Source organism: Mirounga leonina, unplaced genomic scaffold (genome assembly GCF_011800145.1).
Source record: "Mirounga leonina isolate KUSES-001 unplaced genomic scaffold, KU_Mleo_1.0 Mir_91, whole genome shotgun sequence".
In the NCBI taxonomy this organism is placed as follows: Eukaryota; Metazoa; Chordata; class Mammalia; order Carnivora; family Phocidae; genus Mirounga; species Mirounga leonina.
Genome location: NW_023270839.1, coordinates 39,939,027 through 39,958,794, shown reverse-complemented (window position 1 = coordinate 39,958,794; position 19,768 = coordinate 39,939,027). Strand labels below are relative to the sequence as shown.

Genomic DNA, 19,768 nt, shown 5'->3' with positions numbered 1-19,768 from the left:
ATCCCACCCCTTGGGTGACAAGGGAGCCGGACCTACCCTCTCAGGCACAGCAGCATAGCTGCTGACAAACCGAGAAGAAGACGGAGGCAGATTCACAGAATCAAAGACTGTCAGGGCTGCAAAGGCTTTAGGTATCATCTAGAATGCCGTGTTTCTTAAACTGGTCTGTGAGTATAGCATCAGAGAACTGTAAAGTCTCATTAAGAAAATTTCTATTTTTTGTTTCGATTTTAATCTTAAAAAAAAAAAAAGACATGTATTCTGGATCATCTAGATGGCTACCTTATAATTAAATACTGACATGCCAAGAATACAGGCTGTGTTCCCAGGGGCAATGGAGCCAAATATCATTTAAAGTGACCATATTTTGGGGCGCCTGGGTGGCTCAGTCGTTAAGCATCTGCCTTCAGCTCAGCTCATGGTCCCAAGGTCCTGGGATCGAGCCCCGCATCGGGCTCCCTGCTCAGCGGGAAGCCTGCTTCTCCATCTCCTGCTCCCCCTGCTTGTGTTCCCTCTCTTGCTGTGTCTCTGTCAAATAAATAAATAAAATCTTTAATAAATAAATAAATAAATAAATAAAATGACCATATTTTGGGCGCCTGGGTGGCTCAGATGGTTAAGCGTCTGCCTTCAGCTCAGGTCATGATCCCAGGGTTCTGGGATCGAGCCCCACATCAGGCTCCCTGCTTAGTGCAGAGCCTGCTTCTCCCTCTCCCTCTGCCATTCCCTCTGCTTGTACTCTCTGGCTCTATCTCTCTGTCAAATGAATAAATAAAATCTTAAAAATAATAATAATAATAAAGTGAACATATTTAATTCTTCACATGTTTTCTCAAACTGGGGTCCATGGCCCAGGAGGATCCTTAGGACATTTTCTCAGGTGTCCATAGGTCCTAAAATTTGAGAAATACAGATTATAACCAAATACCTTCATTTTATTAGCCCAGAGAAGTCAGTAAGTTGTCCAAGGATAGCAGAATTAGAGCTAGAAGACAGATGTCCTGATTTCCAGCCCGGGATTCTTTCTCACTCTATCTACTGCCTCTCTAAGAGGAAAGCAGGACTTCTAAGTCCTAATAAGTTCTTTGACTTTTCTAATCATATATTTCAAAACAATCTAGTTTACCCCAAGAGCAGCAGAGAGGTGAACATCAATAGAAAGTGAATAAAACAAATCGATAAAAAGGAAAAAGAAACCACCACCATGCCTCTTTAGCTGTGTAGAGAGCTGGGAGCATTTGCCCGGATACTGACCTTTGAAATGCAGCACATTTTCAGTGATGCTGATGCCAGGATTCTGTGAAAAGAGACCAAGGATGCGAGAAGGGCATTTTAATAGGAGAAAAATGAAATTAAAACCGGGGCTTTCTTCCCTCCATCCTTCCCCCTTAGGGACTCGGCCTCCTACCTGGGCCTCCCCCAGAAAATATATTTAGTTGTTTATGCACAGCTCTGGGCAGGATTTCTCTATGTCTACCTGTACCCATCTGGGATTGTAGGCATCTGCAAGAATAACCCTAAGCTGCTCCAACTGTGCAGAACAATCAGATACTGAATCAGTCCCTTCTAATGATGGCAAATGGTACAAAGGTGCTATGGGAGGTGTTTCCAGGGAGAAGCCAGATCTCTTAAGACTCAATCCCTGAGCTGCGGAGGCAGAGAATCCTAGTGGAACAGACGATGAGTCACTTCCTGTCAGAAGATCTCAAACAGTATCAAGTAACATATGTTCAAGACCAAAAGAGTAGTAAAAAGCAGTTAAGTGTTTTAAGTGTTAAGAGAGCAAGCACAACAAGAATAGGATGGCTGAGGAAAGGTTCGCCAGAAGTGAGACCTACAAGGCAACATGAAGAATAAATTCATTCCAGTAGGTAGAGAGAAGGGCTGATGATTACAAGGGATTTCACTCAAAATGAAACCGACAGTGCCCTCGCCTCAGGTTCTGAGCTCTTAACCCCCACCCAAACCAACACTAAAGAGCTCAAAACTCTCCAGATTGTTCACTTATTCCCAGAAGTTGCTACGTGACTTTAATAGCGTAACTTATTTTTTTTTTTTAAAGATTTTATTTATTTGACAGAGAGAGACACAGCGAGAGAGGGAACACAAGCAGGGGGAGTGGGAGAGGGAGAAGCAGGCTCCCCGCAGAGCAGGGAGCCCAATGCGGGACTTGATCCCAGGACCCTGGGATCATGACCTGAGCTGAAGGCAGACGCTTAACCAACTGAGCCACCCAGGCGCCCTTAATAGCGTAACTTAAAGTGATACTACTCAGCTCTTTTTTCAATGGATGAGAAATGACTCACCTCCTACCCCAGCCCAAAGTTAATAAGCAAGGAGCAGCATGTTTCTAGTGCTGGAACTAAGTCATTTGTTTTTCTCCTGCAGGCTCAGCTCTCTGTGCTCCATCATGCATGGAAGGAAACCAACAAATGATACAGAGAGAAGATTGGAGAGGGGGTGGGGAGAGGGAGCCTAGTGCTCTATTCACAGCCAAGAGTGTTAGGAAAAGGGAAAGAATGAAGGCTGGGGGGTACGGGGGGGGGGGTACGGGGAGGGAGCATCTGAGCCAAGCTTTATGGTGAGAACCTCCCTAGCAGGAGTACAGACTTTAGGCTGAGATGCTCACCCAAAGGAGCTAAACTTCTAGATGATCTCTGTGGCAGGAACAGGGAGTTAGGGAACCTTAGCAAGAGAGGCTACACTTTCAGGGGCATGGTTCCTCGGTAAGGGAAACAGGGTTTTGATATAGATATTTTCATTAAAGCTAAAGTTCTAGAATGTCTTGGAGGTAAGGTTCCCACCCAGGTCACTTCTTGCCCAACTCAGTGTGTTTCCCATACTCTAAATCACTTGGAAGGAAAAAGGAATGAAATTGAATCAGTAGTTGAAAAACTTCTGACAGACAAAAGTCTAGGACCAGATGGCTTCACCGGTAAATTCTACTGAACATTTAAAGAAGAGTTAATACCCAACTTCTCAAACTATTCCAAAAAATTGAAGAGGAAGGAATACTTTCAAACCTATTCTATGAGGCCAGCATTACCCTGATACCAAAACCAGACACTACAAACAAAAACAGACCAAAATCTCTGATGAACACAGAAGCAAAAATCTTCAACAAAATATTAGTGAACTGAGGGGCGCCAGGGTGACTCAGTCAGTTAAACATCATGGTCCTGAGGTCCTAGGATCAAGCCCCATATCACATCGGGCTCCCTGTTCAGCAGGGACAAAAAAGAAACAAAAGGCACCCAAACTGGTAAAAAAAAAAAAAAGAAGTAAAATTGTCACTATTTGCAGATGACATGAAACTATATACAGAAAGCTATAAAGACTCCACCAAAAAACTACTAGAATTAATAAATGAATTCCATAAAGTTGCAGGATACAAAATCAATATACAGAAATCTGCTTCACTTCTATACACTAATAATGAATTATCAGAAAGAGAAATTAAGAAAACAACCTCATTTACAACTGCATCAGAAAGAATAAAATAACCTAGGAATAAATTTAACCAAGGAGGTGAAAGACCTGTACTCTGAAAACTGTAAGACACTGATGAAAGAAATTGAAGAGGATGCAAATAAATGGAAAGATATATTCCATGCTCATGGATTGGAAGAATATTGTTATAACGTCCATACTGCCCAAAGCAATCTACAGACTTCAGTGCAATCCCTATCAAAATACCAATGGCATTTTTCACAGAACTAGAATAAATAACCCTAAACTTTATACAGAGCCACAAAAAGACCCCAATAGCTAAACCGATTTTGAGAAAGAACAAAGCTGGAGACATCATGCTCCCTGATTTCAAAGCTATAGTAACTACAAAGCTATAGTATCCATATAGTATACTACAAAGCTATAGTAACCAAAACCGTATAGTACTTGCACAAAGACACATACATCAATGAAACAGAACAGAGAGCCCAGAAATAAAGCCATGCTTTCATGGTCAATTAACCTATGGCAAAGGAGGCAAGAATATGCAGTGAGGAAAGGACAGTCTCTTCAATTAATAGTGTTGGGAAAACTGGACAGCTACATGCAAAAGAATGAAACTGGACCACTTTCTTACACCATATACAAAAAGAAACTCAAAATGGATTAAAGACTTAAATGTAAGACCTGAAACAGTAAAACTCCTAAAAGAAAACATAGTAAATTCCCAGACATTGGTCTTTGAAATATCTTTTCGGGGGGTGCCTGGGGGACACAGTCAGTTGAGTGTCCAACTCTTGGTTTCAGCTCAGGTCATGATCTCAGGGTCATGAGATCGAGCCCTGCATTGGGCTCTGTGCTCAGCGCAATCTGCTTCAGACTCTCCCTCTCTCTCTGCCACTTCCCATTGCTTGCATGCACTCTCTCTCTCTAAAATAAATAAATAAATATTTTTAAAAAAAAGAAAAGGAAATATTTTTTTGGATCCTACTCTTCAGGCAAGGACAACAAAAGTAAAAGCTAACAAACAGGACCACCTCAAACTAAAAAGCTTTTTGCACAGTGAAGGGAATCATTAACAAAGCAAAAAGGCAACTCACTGAATGGGAGAAGACATTTGTAAGGGATAGATACCATAAGGGATTAATATCCAAAATATATCAAGAACTCATCTATAACTCAACATCAAAAAAAAAAAAATCCAATTAAAAAATGGGCCCAGGATCTGAATAGACATTTTTCCAAAGAAGACATCCAGTGGCCAACAAACACGTGAAAAGTTGCTCAACATCATTCATCAGCAGGGAAATGCAAATCAAAACCACAGTCTCACCTCACACCTGTCAGAATGGCTATTGTCGAAAAAAAACAAGCTTGGTGAGGATACGGAGGAAAGGGAGCCCTCGTGCACTGCTGGTGGGAATATAAATTAGTACAGCCACTATGGAAAACAGAATGGAGGTTCCTCAAAAGATTAAAAATAGAATTACCATACAATCTAGCGATTCTACTTCTGGGGATTTATCCCAAAGAAAATGAAAACACCAATTCGAAAAGATACATGCATCCCTATGTTCACAGCAGCATTATTTGTAACAGCCAAGATACGTAAGCAACATAACTGTCCACCCACAGATGAATGGATAAAGAAGATGTATACACAATGGAATATCAGCCATCAAAAAGAATGAAATCCTGCCATTCGTGACAACAGGACTGGACCTAGAGGCTACTGTGCTAAGTGAAATGAGTCAGACAGAAAAAGACAAATACTGTATGACTTCACTTCTATGTGGAATCTAAAAAACAGAACAAAAACAGACTCAAAAGTACAGAGAACAAACTGGTGGTTGCCAGAGAGGAGAAGGGCAAGGGGGTGAGTGAAATAGGTGAAGGGGATTAAGAGGTACACACTTCCAGTTATAAAATAAATAAGTCACGGGAACATAAAGTACAGTAAAGGGAATCTAGTCAATAATATTATAGTAACTTCATATGGTGACTGATGGTAACTAGACTCTGCAGTGATCATTTCATAATGTATACAGACGTCAAATCACTATGCTGTGTATTGACACTTGACACGAATATGTCAGCTATAATTTTTTTTAAAAAGAATATATATTTCCTGCCAACCCCTACTTTGGTTGCATCTCTCAAGCTTTGAATATAGCATTTTCATTATTATTCATTCTAACATATTTCCTAATATTACAGTTTCTTTCTTGACACATTGGGTTACTGAGAAGTATTTAATTTCCAAACACATGAGATTTTCTCGTTATCTTATTATTAACTTCCATCTGAACTGTACTGTGACCAGGGGGCATTCTCTGTATGATTTTAATCCTTTCAGACTTGTGGAGACTTGCATTTGGAAGCAGTATAAATTGTGTAAATGTTCCAAGTGAACCTGAATGTGTATTCTGTAATTTAGATGCAGAGTTCTATACATGTCTACTGGATTTCCTGTTACTATTTGTTCACGTAATCTACTATTATCTTTACTGGATTTTATCTTGTTATTCTATCAGTTACTGAGAAATCACACTATTGTCAACTTGTCTGTTTCTCCTACTTCTGTTACTTTACATAGTACTGAGGCCGTGTTGGTTACATATAACTTTAATATTGTTTTACCTTCCTGATGAATTCAAACCTCTATCATTGTGAACTGACCTTTCTATCTCTAAAAATACATTTTTGTCTAAAACTCTTATCTGAATCAGCTTAGCTAGATCACAGGGATCTGTGTTTGCTTCTGCCAGGCACCTAGGAGCTGGCCCTACCAGTTGAGACCACTTTAAACTAAATTCATGACCCTGAGGATTTTTAGATCTTCAAAATTGTGTACATTTGAGCTATATAATCTTTTAAGAGCCAACTCATGATTGTAACTGCTCAAGGACCTTTTTTCCACTACTTTGCTCTGTGCTAAGGCCTCTGGGGATGGGAAGCTGGGATGCATTTACTTTTAGTTCATCCTTACCCTAAGAATATAATCCTCTGAAGTAGTTTATGGGGAGAAGGGTTTCCTATTATATATTGTATCTTTGGTGGGCTTTGGTCTTATCCTGTCCCCTGCACTCTGTTGGGCTGTAAAAGCCAAAGTTCAAGTTCATTCAGCTGAGCTAATGTTTTCAAGGCAAAAGCAGTTTCAGCACTCAGCTTTACCAGAGTTCCCACTATAATTTCTAACTTGTTCACTCTTTGATGATTTTAAGATTTTTATTGAACATCTTTAGTTGTTTTTAGGATCTGCACAACCTAGCCCATCTTTAACTAGTAGAGGAATTGTGCCTTTGCTTACAAAAAGAGGAGTGGATAGGGAAGAAGGGAAAAGGTGACTTTGAAGTTAGATGGACCTGGGTTCAAATCCTAGTTATACCACTTTTTATTTCTATCATTCACTTTCAAATCCACAGCAACTGTCATTACTTTTAAAACAACAGTAACACTGCTTATTTCACAAGATTGTTGTGAGAACTGAATTATAATAACATGTAAAGAATCTGGTAACTAGTAAGCACTCAGAATCTGGTTGCTTTTCTCCCTCTGCCTACGATGATGCCCTTCTAAGTTTCCCTATCTGTTGAATACTATTTATCTTTCAAAGTCCAGGCCAAATATCAATTCCTCTTCCCTCCTACTCACTTCCAACATTAAAATTAATAGTTTCCTGGGTGCCTGAGTGGGTCAGTCAGTCAAGCGTCTGCCTTCCACTCAGGTCATGATCCTGGGGTCCTGGGATCAAGCCCCTCATCGGGATCCTTGCTCAGCGGGGAGTTTGCTTCTCCCTCTGCCTGCCGCTCACCCTGCTTGTGCTCTCTCTCTCAAATAAATAAATAAATAAATCTTTAAAATAAAATTAAATTGTTTCCTTACTTCTTCACCTTCATTATAATACTTACCACACTGTTCTGCAATTATTGTTTATTGGTTTATCTGCCCCTCTAGACTTGAGTTCCTTGATGGCAGGGACTATGTCTTATTCATCTCTGAATCCCTACTGTCTCATTAACTACAGAGTGAATTGCAATTAAATCAATTCATTCCATTTTCATAATTTCTGACAGAACTACAGAGTTCAGTGAACTATCTGCTACCACAGCCTTTAGACATTTAGATCTCATTTAAATCATTAGTATTTCGTTTTGCGCATGTGTGTGATTAATATATGCACACAAAAAAAGTTATACGGCAAGCATGAGGCTGCTATCTTTATAAGGGACTGTTTCCAAGATCAGCCCTTGGCTGGCATCGAGAAACCTGCCTTTCCTCCGTCCCCTAACAGTTTGTTCACTGGGCCTAGACTGTGCCTACAAACAATGTGACTAGTGGTAAACACCAACTTTCCTTCTGGGAGTCTAGAATTTGGGTACAGAGGTGCTGACTTTCTAATGGGCTTCCCTGGGCAGAAATATACGTGATTTACTGCAGTTTTCATTGCTAGAAAAAAAAGAGCAACTCAAGTGTATACCCTCACAGGAAGGACAGAGGATGAGGAGCCCTGTACATGGAATTTCTCCACACTCCACCTGTGGTTTTTTGTTTTGTTTTTTTTAAAGATTTTATTTATTTATTTGACAGAGAGAGAGACAGCGAGAGAGGGAACACAAGCAGGGGGAGTGGGATAGGGAGAAACAGGCCTCCCGCCGAGCAGGGAGCCCGATGCGGGGCTTGATCCCAGGACCCTGGGATCATGACCTGAGCCGAAGGCAGGCGCTTAACGACTGAACCACCCAGGCGCCCCTCCACCTGTGTTTTTAATCCTTTGCTGATCCTGTCATATATCCTTTCACTGTAATAAACCTTAGCCAGGAAGGAGTACAACTATATGCTGAATCCCATGAATTCTTCCAGTGAATCATCAAACACATAGGTGGGTATTGGGCATCTCCCCCAAAAAGGTGTCTCAACCCAATATTTTATTTTGAAAATTTTTAATTCACTTAAAAAAATTTTTTTTAAAGATTTTATTTATTGGGGCGCCTGGGTGGCTCAGTTGTTAAGCGTCTGCTTCGGCTGGGGTCGTGATCCCAGGGTCCTGGGATTGAGCCCCGCATCGGGCTCCCTGCTCCACGAGAAGCCGGCTTCTCCCTCCCTCACTCCCCCTGCTTGTATTCCTTCTCTCGCTGGGTCTCTCTCTGTCAAATAAATAAATAATATTTTTCAAATAAAAATTTTAAAAAAAGAATATTTCATAGGTGACGTGGGTACTTTTTTTTTTCTTGATATGAGTACTTCTTAAGGCATCCTAAGAGGAGGCCACACCTTGATCATTTAATTAGGAGATGGGGGATTGCCTTGGGGCGCCTGGGTGGCTCAGTCGTTAAGCGTCTGCCTTCGGCTCAGGTCATGATCCCAGAGTCCTGGGATCGAGCCCTGCATCGGGGTCCCTGCTCCGCAGGAAGCCTGCTTCTCCCTCTCCCATTCCCCCTGCTTGTATTCCCTCTCTCGCTGTGTCTCTGTCAAATAAATAAATAAAATCTTTAAAAAAAAAAAAAAAAGAGATGGGGATTGCCAGAACCCTCTACTTTAAAGGTACTCTTTTTCTTTTGTAATTAGTAAGTAATCTAACAGTGTAATCTCCTATTCTCTAACTATACTTTTTCTTCCAATGGAACTGTCATCCACTGATAATCCTTACCTGATCTGGAGGTTGCACAGAGATGATTTTCTAATTCAATCATTCCTTCTTCATTTTTTAGCTGGCATTCTTCTGTAAGGATGAGTTTTCCATTTCTCTCTCTGTTCCCTCTTTATATTTTAAATTGAAATTTTTATTGAAATAATTATAAATCCACATGCAGTTATAAGAAATAACACCAAGAGATCCCTTGTACTCTTTGCCCAGTTTCTCCCAAAGATAGTACTTTAACATAACTATAGTATAATATCACAGTCAGGATATTGACATTGATAGGACCGACTTATCTTTTTTTTTTTTAAGATTTTTTTTTTTAATTTATTTATTTGAGAGAGAGAATGAGATAGAGAGAGCATGAGAGGGGGGAGGGTCAGAGGGAGAAGCAGACTCCCTGCCGAGCAGGGAGCCCGATGCGGGACTCGATCCCGGGACTCCGGGATCATGACCTGAGCCGAAGGCAGTTGCTTAACCACCTGAGCCACCCAGGCGCCCCGATAGGACCGACTTATCTTACTCATAATTTCCCAGTTTGACTTGTATTCATTTGTGTGTATGTGTGTAAGTACTATACGATTTTATTACAAGCATAGGTTTGTCCATCACAGTCAAGATACTGAACAGTTCCAGATCCCTGGTGCTGCCCTTTTGTAACCACACCCACCTCCTGCCCCTTCCTCTTGCCTCCCCCCCTCCACCGCCCCAGCACCTCCATCTTCCTTTCCTTTTGAATATCATTATGGACTGATGGATCTTCTTTTTTAGTTCCCTTTGTCAAAATCCACTACTATTCTTATTCTTTTTGCTGTTCAAATGATCACAAATTTGGCTGGTGGAAATCCCTTCAAACCAGCTCCTATGCTATTCTGACATGACTTTGTGACCTTTGACCATGTACTTTCTCTAGCACAGACTTGGAATAATCAGCCATTTCTTCAAGGAGCCTTAGTTCCTTCAGCAAGGAATGGTAATTTAGAAAACATCTGGGGGCACCTGGCTGGCTCAGTCAGTAGAGCATCTGACTCCCAATCTGAGTTTAAGCCCCATGTTGCGCGTGGAGCATACTTTAAAAAAAAAAGAGAGAGAGAGAGAAAAGAAAACATGATCTGGCACATTGAGGTATACTCAATGCTCATTTTTAGTGTCTAGCTGGGAATTTTTAAAGTCATGCTGTCATATTTAAATTTCCCATTCAAATTTACTATTATAGAGTTTCTCATCTTGTTACTTATTATTTTTATCGCTTTTCTTACAGTGAAAACCTTGGTTCCTAATAGCATTAACACATTTATTTATTTGATCCTCAAAAAGTTTCAGAATTATATCAGTATTTTTACTGACAATAAACCTACTGAGTGAAGTACAACGTTTCTTTTTGTTCTTAGAATGCATTCTACTAAAGAATCAGAGTGCTGTGCAAAGTTACTTGTATTAACTTATTCATCTGGATGGTTATGTTATCAATTTTATATACACAGTTAGGTCCTTTTGATTCTGTTTGCATTGAATTTCAAGATTTGCCACTGTATTCTTTTTTATTAAGTTTTATTTTTGAATATGTAAAATATTCACATCGGTCAAAAGTCAAACTGTAGAAACGTATCTCCAGAAGTCCTACCTCAAACCTATCTCCCTCCACCACATTCCTACTCACCACCCACAGGTAAGCATTTCAGGAGTTTCTGGTTTATCCTCCTCCGTATGTGTGCACACACATTTTCCAAAAACTAAGTAAATATACCCAGATATTCTTATATCCCTTATATGCTACGTTAATGGTAGCATGCAATATACATTCTCACACCCCTTGCTTTTTTCACCTAGATCAATCCTCATCAGTTCACAGAGGTCTCACTCCTTTTTACAGCTGCATATACTCAACGGGGTGTAGATACTAGTACATATCCCCTGCAATCCCCCTTGTTTGGATCCAAATTCTACTTACACTTAAAAATGCGCTTCAGGGGGCACCTGGGTGGCTCAGTTGGTTGAGCGACCCACTTGCAATTTCAGCTCAGGTCGTGATCTCAGGGTCGTGAGATGGAGCCCTGAGTGGGGCTCTGCACTCAGCAGGGAGTGTGCTTGGGATTCTCTTTCTCCCTCTCCCTTTGCCCCTCCCCCACCCCGCTCCTCTCTCTCTCTCTCTCTCTCTCTCTCTCTCTCAAAAATAAATATGTAAATAAATCTTTAAAAAAAAAAAAAAAGCTCAAGGCCCACATGCTTTAGGAAGAAAGGCTTCCTCTCTTCTCGGAACTCCAAGAACACTGTACCACTGATTACTCTGCTCATCCTCTCCCCCCACCAAGAGGAAGCTTCTTTAAAAGTTATCTATAATCATTACTTCTTCCTCACCATAAATTTACTCTTAACTCCACTCTGGTCTAGCCTCTATCCCCACCACTCCACTGAAACTGTTATTATCAAGGCCAATAACCTCCATACTGGCAAATCCAACAGACATACAGTCTCATCATACTCCAAGCAGCACTGGACACAGCTGACTACATGCCATGGAAATGCTCCTGTCTCCTGGGTTCTAGGACACCACAGGGCACCGTCTGCATTTTGCCCTGTAGGCTACTCCTTTTCTATCCTTTGCTGTCCTTTCTCCTCTGCTCAACTTCTCAATGGCTGAGTCGCTCAGGACTCAACCCTTCCTATCTCCACCAGTTTTTATTTATTTATTTATTTTTAAAGATCTTATTTATTTGAGAGAGGGAGAAAGAGCACACATGGGGAGGGGGGAAGGAGGGAGGGGAAGGAAGCAGCAGAGAACCCAACAACGACGGGACTCTATCCCCAAACCCTGAGATCATGACCTGAGCCAAAAGCAGCCACTTCACCAAATGAGCCACCCAGGTGGCCCCACCACCAGTTTTTAATATCTATCAGTTTTCTGTCATAAATTGGCATGTGAAAGGGCCAAATTAAAGCCACAGTATTTTACACGGCCTGCAGAGAATTGCTTTTGTTTTATGTGTGTATTAATTTTTAGTTTGACTTCACCAGCAAGTGCTTTCCACCTAGGGACTCTGCAGGAGCTGTCCCCTCTCTCTGCCACATTCGTCCTCGTACTTCCGCACAGCTTCTTCGCAGTTAGGTCTCTGCTCACTTCCTCAGAGAGACCTTCCCTGACAACCCAATCTGTAGCAGTTCTCGTGATGCCTGCTCAGATTGGTCTTCTTTTGCCTTCTCCAAAATGTTATTAATCTGAAACTGTTCGATGAATTTGTTCACTTTTACTGTCACTCTTTCACCACCAGCGGTTTCAGCACATGAACTTCATAAGAGGAGGGACCTCCGTCTGCTCCTCCTGCCCAAGTCTCAGAGTCTGGAAGACTCCCAGGCACACGGTAAGCCTTTACATGTATTTGTTGAATAAGTCAAGTGTAAAACTATAAGGATTTTTTTTTAACATTTAAAAAAAATCTGGATTTCTAGCTTCTCTTTCACAAATTAGAAAAATCAGATGCCAACCTCAGATCTGCCTTCTTGCATGACAATAGCTCTCCCTTTAGGATGAACCCTATCCTCTCCAATTAACCACATTCCCCACCCAGCTCACTTCACAAACATTCACTGGGCACTCACTAGATGCCAGGTATCGTTCAAAGTGTTCCACATTACTAGCTCATACACACACACATGCACACACACAAAGCCCTATAAAATAGGTACTATTATTATGAGGATTTTACAAATGGGCGACTAAGGCTTACAGAGGTTATATAACAGGCCCGAGATTACAAAATCAGCAAGGGGCAAGACCCAGATTCAAATCAAGGCAAAAAGACACCCTAGCTCCTCATCACTATTTTGGGCATTTGAGTTGGTAATTTCTGATCTATTCTCTTTATCTGGGTGAGCTCATCCTGTCTCAGGAATTTAAATACTATAACTTATTAACTGACAATTCCAAAATTTGCTACATTTCTTCAATTCTAAAATGCACATTTTTTTCCAATTTAGTATCTCTAAAATCAGGATATATAATACAATCGATAGCAGCACCTGGCAAGTAAGTGCTTTGGCCAAGGGGCAGCCATAACACGCCTATCACTGCCTGAATGTGTGTGAACTGGCTATCATTCCAGATGGCGTGACTAGACGGTTGCAACTGTTTTTCAGTCAAAAAGCCACTTAAAGGGCCTTTGAGGAAGGAGTATGAGCCCTGGTTCTCGTCTGGAAATATTTTCTTGACATCTTCTGGTCAGATCCAGAAAGTGCCAGCATTGAAACTTATAAATAGGTCATGATGACTTGAAAAAAAAAAAAATGCCAGAGATAACAGTAAGGCATTCTTCCAGAAATGGTGCATTTACTAGTCCTTCTTAATGGTACGGAGGATGATACTATGTGGGAAAACAAAGACCATGACATCCCTGAGGTGAAAAGTGATTCAGAAGAGTAGACTCTAAAATATGAAAATGGGGGGCACCTGGGTGGCTCAGTCGGTTAAGCGTCTGCGTTCAGTTCAGGTCATGATCCCAGGGGCCTGGGATTGAGCCCCACGTCCGGCTCCCTGCTCAGTGGGGAATCTGCTTCTCCCTCTCCCTTTGCCTGCTGCTCCCCCTGCTTGTGCTCTCTCTCTCTCTGTCAAATAAATAAAATCTTTAAAAAAAAAAAAAAAGAAAAGAAAAGAAGCAGCCCTGATATCTGAAACTGATCTGACATTCACAGCTAGATCTCAAAATTATTACAAGCTGGTCTAAAGCTTACAGCAAGGCCATTGTGCTCTCCTATTAAACATAAACAATCTCAAAAAATACCAAACCACCTCAGGTTACTCTGAGATCATGATAAAATGACACAAAATAAGGTCAACTCATAATTTTGTCTAAGAACAAGTCACTCGCTATGTCATCCAAAACATATCCAATCATAGAATTGTCCCCATTCTCTAACAGCATCCCATCTAAGATGAATCCCTACTTCCTTAGTCCCTTTCCCAATCATCCAACCAAAGCCTAAAACCTATAATCACTTATTTCTAGTGCCCTCTTACTGAGATGCCCCACGATTCCCAAAATGTGTTCTCCCCCATTGAAACAAGCAATAAACCCACTTGTTAAAACAAGATGTTTCTCAAAATAGAGGAGCATGGGGGAGGGGGCAAAAATAAAACAAAATGAAATCAGAGAGGGAGACAAACCGTAAGAGACTCTTAATCATAGGAAACAAACTGAGGGTTGCTGGAGGGGAGGGAGGTGAAGGATTGGGGTAACTAGGTGACGGGCATTAAGGAAGATGTATAATGTAATGAGCACTGGGTGTTATATACAACTGATGAATTACTGAACTCTGCCTCTGAAATGAATAATATACTATATGTTAATTAACTGAATTTAAATAAATAAAATTTAATTTAATTTAAAAAAAAAAAAACAAGCTGTTCCTGGTGGTCTTTAAAAGGGTTGGGCAGGGGGAAATTGTATAAAAATGTCCCACTGCGGGGCACCTGGGTGGCTCAGTTGGTTAAGCGTCTCCTATGGCTCGGGTTGTGGTCCCAGGGTCCTGCTCAGCGAGGAGCCTGCTTCTCCCTCTGCCTGCCGCTCCCCCTGCTTGTGCTCTCTCTCCTTTCTCTCTCTCACTGACAAATAAATAAATAATCTTAAAAAAAAATGTCCCACTGCTGAACAATCTCACCAACAATTGGTAATGTTAGACTTTCCATTTTTCCCAATCTAATATAAGAAATATATTATCATATTCTAACAAATACTATTCCTTTAATTTACATGTCCCTGATTACAACTGAGATCAAGCATCTTTTTAGGTTTACTGGCCATTCTTGTTTCCTTTTACTCTGAATTGCTTATATTTCCTGCCCCTTTTTCTAATGGGTAATATGTCTTTTTCATATTGGTCTGTAGGTGGTTCTTTATATATTTCAGATGCTAGTCATTTGTCTGTGATATGTGCTGTAGATATCTTCTTCAAGCTTGTCTTAAATCAGTTAATCTTTAGGATTTATGTTTTGTGTGTCTTATTTAACACATTATTCCCTGTTCCAATACCATAAAGATAGTCTCCTATATTTTCTTTTAGTAGTTTTGCTTTATGCATTCAGGTCATTAACCCCCCTGGAATTGACTTTTATGTATGACATAAGGCAAGATCTTATTTTATCTTTCGCTATTTGGATTACTAACTGTCCCCAAACAATTTCCTGAATGGTTCATCCTTTGCCCTATTAATATTCAAAGCCACCTCTGCTGTACAATACGTTTTCATATATGGATAACTCTGCTCATAGACTCTACCCTATCCTATTGCTCTTTGTGTTTCTCTCTTTCATCTAAGGTTTAATATAACAATAATAATCCTTTCACTTGAATAGCAAACTAGAATTTACAAAGCACTTTCAAATCCAATGTCTAGTTCAGACCTCAAAACAATCCTGTGAATTAGTGCCTTCACATTTATCTGGATGAAGAAACTGAGGGACATAAGGATTAAGTGAATTATCCATGGCCACCAGGTAGGAAGTAGAAGCCCAAGACCCCTATCTCCACCCCTATCTTCGGTTACCCCTCTTTCTACCAGAGTGCCTATCAAGTAAGGACAAGAACAGTATCTGTCAAACAGCTCCCAAACAAAGGTATGCACTTTGTCCACATACAACTAAAACAAACCAAAACCTTGATAAATGAACAAATGCTTTAACAACTATGGTTGTTGGCACAAAGCTGTCTATTATGCTTATCTTGAAAATAAACTCTATTCTGAAAATAGCCTTGCCCTGGCCCCCTGGACTCCAGCTGACATCTTTGCTACTGCTTACCTCAAACACAGACAAGACTGCTGCTGTAAGTCTTTACCGAGCACCATCCCTCCTCACATTAACAGTCATTTCTCAGCAGCCACTAGCCCTGCACCTCCAAGGACAGAATAGAGATGTGAAAACTGGACAGTTCTCTGTGTCTCAGAAAGGGAGGGGAGCAGAGCTGATGTCCCCAAATCGGAATTCAACACTAAAACTCAGTAACTGTGGGAAACACCAGAAAGCAGAGGGTAACAGAGAGCTGTCCAACAACCCAGCACCTAGCTTAATGAGCTAGGAGTAGGCACTCCCCAAATGCTTTTCATTGAAAAATGAATTGCTTCATCCAGAGCCTGAATCACAGGTTCGACAGGCCCGCACTGAGCAATTAAGTGAGAAATTAAAAAACAACAACAACAAAACAAACAAAAACAAAAACAGCAGCTCCTGACATTCAGAGGGTGGTCTGTCACTCACAGCTCAGCCATGTTATTCTCCAATTGGACATAATGGCACAGAATACCAACCTTGGACAAGGTTATTCTGGAACCTTGACAAAATGAGACAAAAGTCATTTCTTTTTTTTTTTTTTTTAAGATTTTATTTATTTATTTGACAGAGAGAGAGACAGCGAGAGAGGGAACACAAGTAGGGGGAGAGGGAGAGGGAGAAGTAGGCTTCCTGCCGAGCAGGGAGCCCGATGTGGGGCTCAATCCCAGGACCCTGAGATCATGACCTGAGCCGAAGGCAGACGTTTAACAACTTAGCTACCCAGGCACCCCGACAAAAGTCATTTCATAATTTTGTGTAAGCACAGACAAAAACGTGGCTGCTATGCCACTCCCAAAATACCAGACGTCCTTTCTGTCTTGGCCAAAATGAGTGACTGCGACTTCTCTACCAATTACTTTTATTCTTTTGCTAGTCTCTCCTCCCTACAGGTAAGATTTATTCTGATAACCAGCCACAGAATTACCCGTTTTCTGACAGCATCCAAATCCTATAATCAGGTCTAACCCCCTTAATGAGACATCATTGTCCCCCACGGGCTATGCTCTCCCTTGCTGAAATGAGTAATAAACCCAACTCGTTTAACCACAGGTGTTTCCTGGCAGTCTTTGGCTGCAGTGCATTGACATGGTACAAGTCAGACAACCTAAGAATCTACGCCTTTCTCTTCCTGGAACGTTCTTCCAATCTCAGTTTGACAAGAACACTTCATCTCATTTCTGGAAGTCATTTCTAACTAAATATAAGAGAGGTAACAAATTCCTTTAACACCAGAGACCTGGTTAATATTCAACTTCAATTCTACCAATAAACATACTCCTACACAAAACTTTTTGTCTGTATATGATAATATGCTGCTTCTAGAGAGTATGCTCTTGGAAAGCTGAGGCTGTCTGACTCATCTCCGTAAATCTCTAGTACCTCACACATGGTAGAGGATTTCTTTTATGAGTGGTATTAAAACATTGCTTTGGGGGGGGGATATTTATTTTTTCCCAAAAATAAAAGGATTTCTCTCTCCAAAAGAATCTTCCATTTTTTTCTCCACCTTTGCATTTCTTTAAATATAATACATTTCAAATGTATACCTTTCATATTTCTAAATATACCAAATATGATTAACATGTGTTCATATCTCTTAACAAAGAGGTTTAGATCTCTCAAGACAAACATAAACATGATGCATTCTTTCATTGTCCAACTAATTTCCATTTCTTTCCACCACCACCACCAACCTATTCCCCTAAAAACACCTTTAGTGTTTGCAGCTTGTATCCCAGAACAATACATCCTTATTACATGATAACATCTAGAGAGGGAAGGGCCTGAGTGTAATCTGTTTACGTAACACTTGGCTAAATTACTTTTTTAAAAAAGAGACTGTCGTAACACATGTTCCACAGTTACTGAGAACCCTCTCCAGATGGAGACTTTGATCCCCATCAACAAAGATTTTGTTTGTTTCCTTCTTTACTGCAACACCCTGGAGCACAGTAGAGGGTGACAGCACAGACCATTTACTCATCTTCTGATGCAAAAGTATAATTCAATCTGGTTTAACACATTAAATGACACACCATGCACTGTCCTATCCTATTTAAAGGCTTTCTGGCCAGTACTGTCTTTATGTGTCAATGGGAAAATGGGTTTAGATTCCAGAAACAAAGATTCAATTCAACAAATTCAAATCCACACCCAAAGAGCACCTACCTACACTTTGCAAGAAATATGCCAGACAGGTGGACAGATAGAAATATGACCGACTGAGTCAAAAGGCAGCAAAAGTTAGGTGGAGTGAAGGAGGTTACAAATTGCCATAGATGTCACGGAGAAGTAGTAAGGATTGACTGAAGAAAGAACATTCCAGACTGAAAACTCCAGTTTCTCAAAACCTGGAATCCTGGATGGTTTGGACAGAGGCAGGGGGTACACAGGTCCTGGTATCTCCACCATTTAGGAGGCATGGGCTTGTTCATACAGGGAGCTAAGGAAATCAAACATAAATGCTCTATGTAACTTAATTTTTAAGTTCTCTATGCAACTCCGCAAACCCGAGCTCACAGCCTTCAGAACAGACGGAAAATCACTTTCTCCGGGTCTTCCGGATTTTAAAATTAAAATTAACAAGAATGACTTCCATCACTGAACGGTTGGAAGGTGGGTGTGGCCCCTCTGGGGGCAGCCGCGACGGGCCTTGTGAACGTCAGACCGGCCTGGCTGAACCTCTCTGGCCAGCGCCAAGACGTCCAGCCAGGACCCAGCAAGCCACCGTCATTCTGCACCCCCGGCCCAAAGAGCTCATCCTATGCCTCGCAGGGCCTAGGCAAACCCGAACCCCGACGGCTAGGCCTCCCGGGCCGGGCGCGGGCTCCACCAGGCTAGGAACAAAGAGAAGGCCCCGGGGCAGCCTCCGAGAGCCGCACAGGACTCACGCAGCATCCGAAAGTACCCGCAGCCCTCAGGGGGTTGTGCCCCAGGCCCGGGGTCCACGAGTGTTCCTCGACGAGGGCCAGCCCCTGCCCCGGCCCGGACGCCCAAAGTGCACCGCGTCGCCGACCCCGTTGGCGCACTGCAAGCTCTGCCTCGCGCACCGGGACAAAGGGGATGGGGGAGATCGGAAGGTCCCGGGAGCTGAGACCCCGCGTTCGTCCCGCCGCCCGCACCGGCTTTTACCTGCACGTCACTCAGCTCCACGCGCAGATACAGCTCGCGGTGTCGCTGAGCCCAGTAGACGTGCGGCGTCAGCACCTGGTTCTCCATGGCCACACTGCCCAGGGCGCGGGGAGACGGATCGCTGCGCTTCGCTGCCTCGGATAGTGGGCGACTGGAGCCTGCCGAACGCAGGCCACAAACCCCCGCGCTCTTCAGCGCGGGCACCCGGCCACCTCGAGACACCCTACGCTCGCAGGCTGCGCTTGCGCAGTGAGGATTGTGGGCGGTGTCGGCGTGAGCTCTTGGCCTCTGTTGGGTTCGGGAGGGGGCGGAGCCGAGCAAAGGTGCGACTGGCCCGTGACGCCAGAGCCTGAGGCTGCCGCCTGGCAATTGAGAATCAGCAGGTGCGTGCATGGCGCTTTTCTCTCTTCTCCAGGGCGATGCTCTAAGATAGGCTTAAAAAATGAAAAGTGCCGGAGACACCTAAAGGACTGATCAGCATGGGAAAGGGCTTGGGGCTGGTGTATCTGGAAGGTCCCTCCTGCCCTATCACCTATTAAATCAACGTTTACTGAGCGCCTACTAATTGCGCTGGGCTTCAAAGCTAAACACTGGAGTTACAGCAGTAAGGCACAGTCCCTGCTGTCCTGGAACCCTGCAATTACAAACACAATAAGGCTGGTGATGGTTATAGGGGGAGCACTGTGGGAAGGGGATGGAAGGGTGTTCTAAGAGGGGAGATCTCG

General features: G+C 42.2%; 1 protein-coding gene across 1 annotated transcript in view; it reads right to left on the bottom strand.

The window, feature by feature from the left end:
- The window catches only part of HACD3 (3-hydroxyacyl-CoA dehydratase 3), a 40,884-nt gene extending 21,588 nt beyond the window's left edge, over positions 1 to 19,296 (bottom strand). Inside the window, exons 1-2 of the mRNA XM_034994635.1 lie at positions 19,044 to 19,296; positions 1,255 to 1,297 (exon numbers count right to left, since the gene is read on the bottom strand). Coding sequence (XP_034850526.1) covers positions 1,255 to 1,297; positions 19,044 to 19,130 — 130 coding nt within the window. The 5' untranslated portion in view covers positions 19,131 to 19,296. The remainder of the gene's footprint in view (positions 1 to 1,254; positions 1,298 to 19,043) is intronic.
- Positions 19,297 to 19,768: the final 472 nt, after the last annotated feature.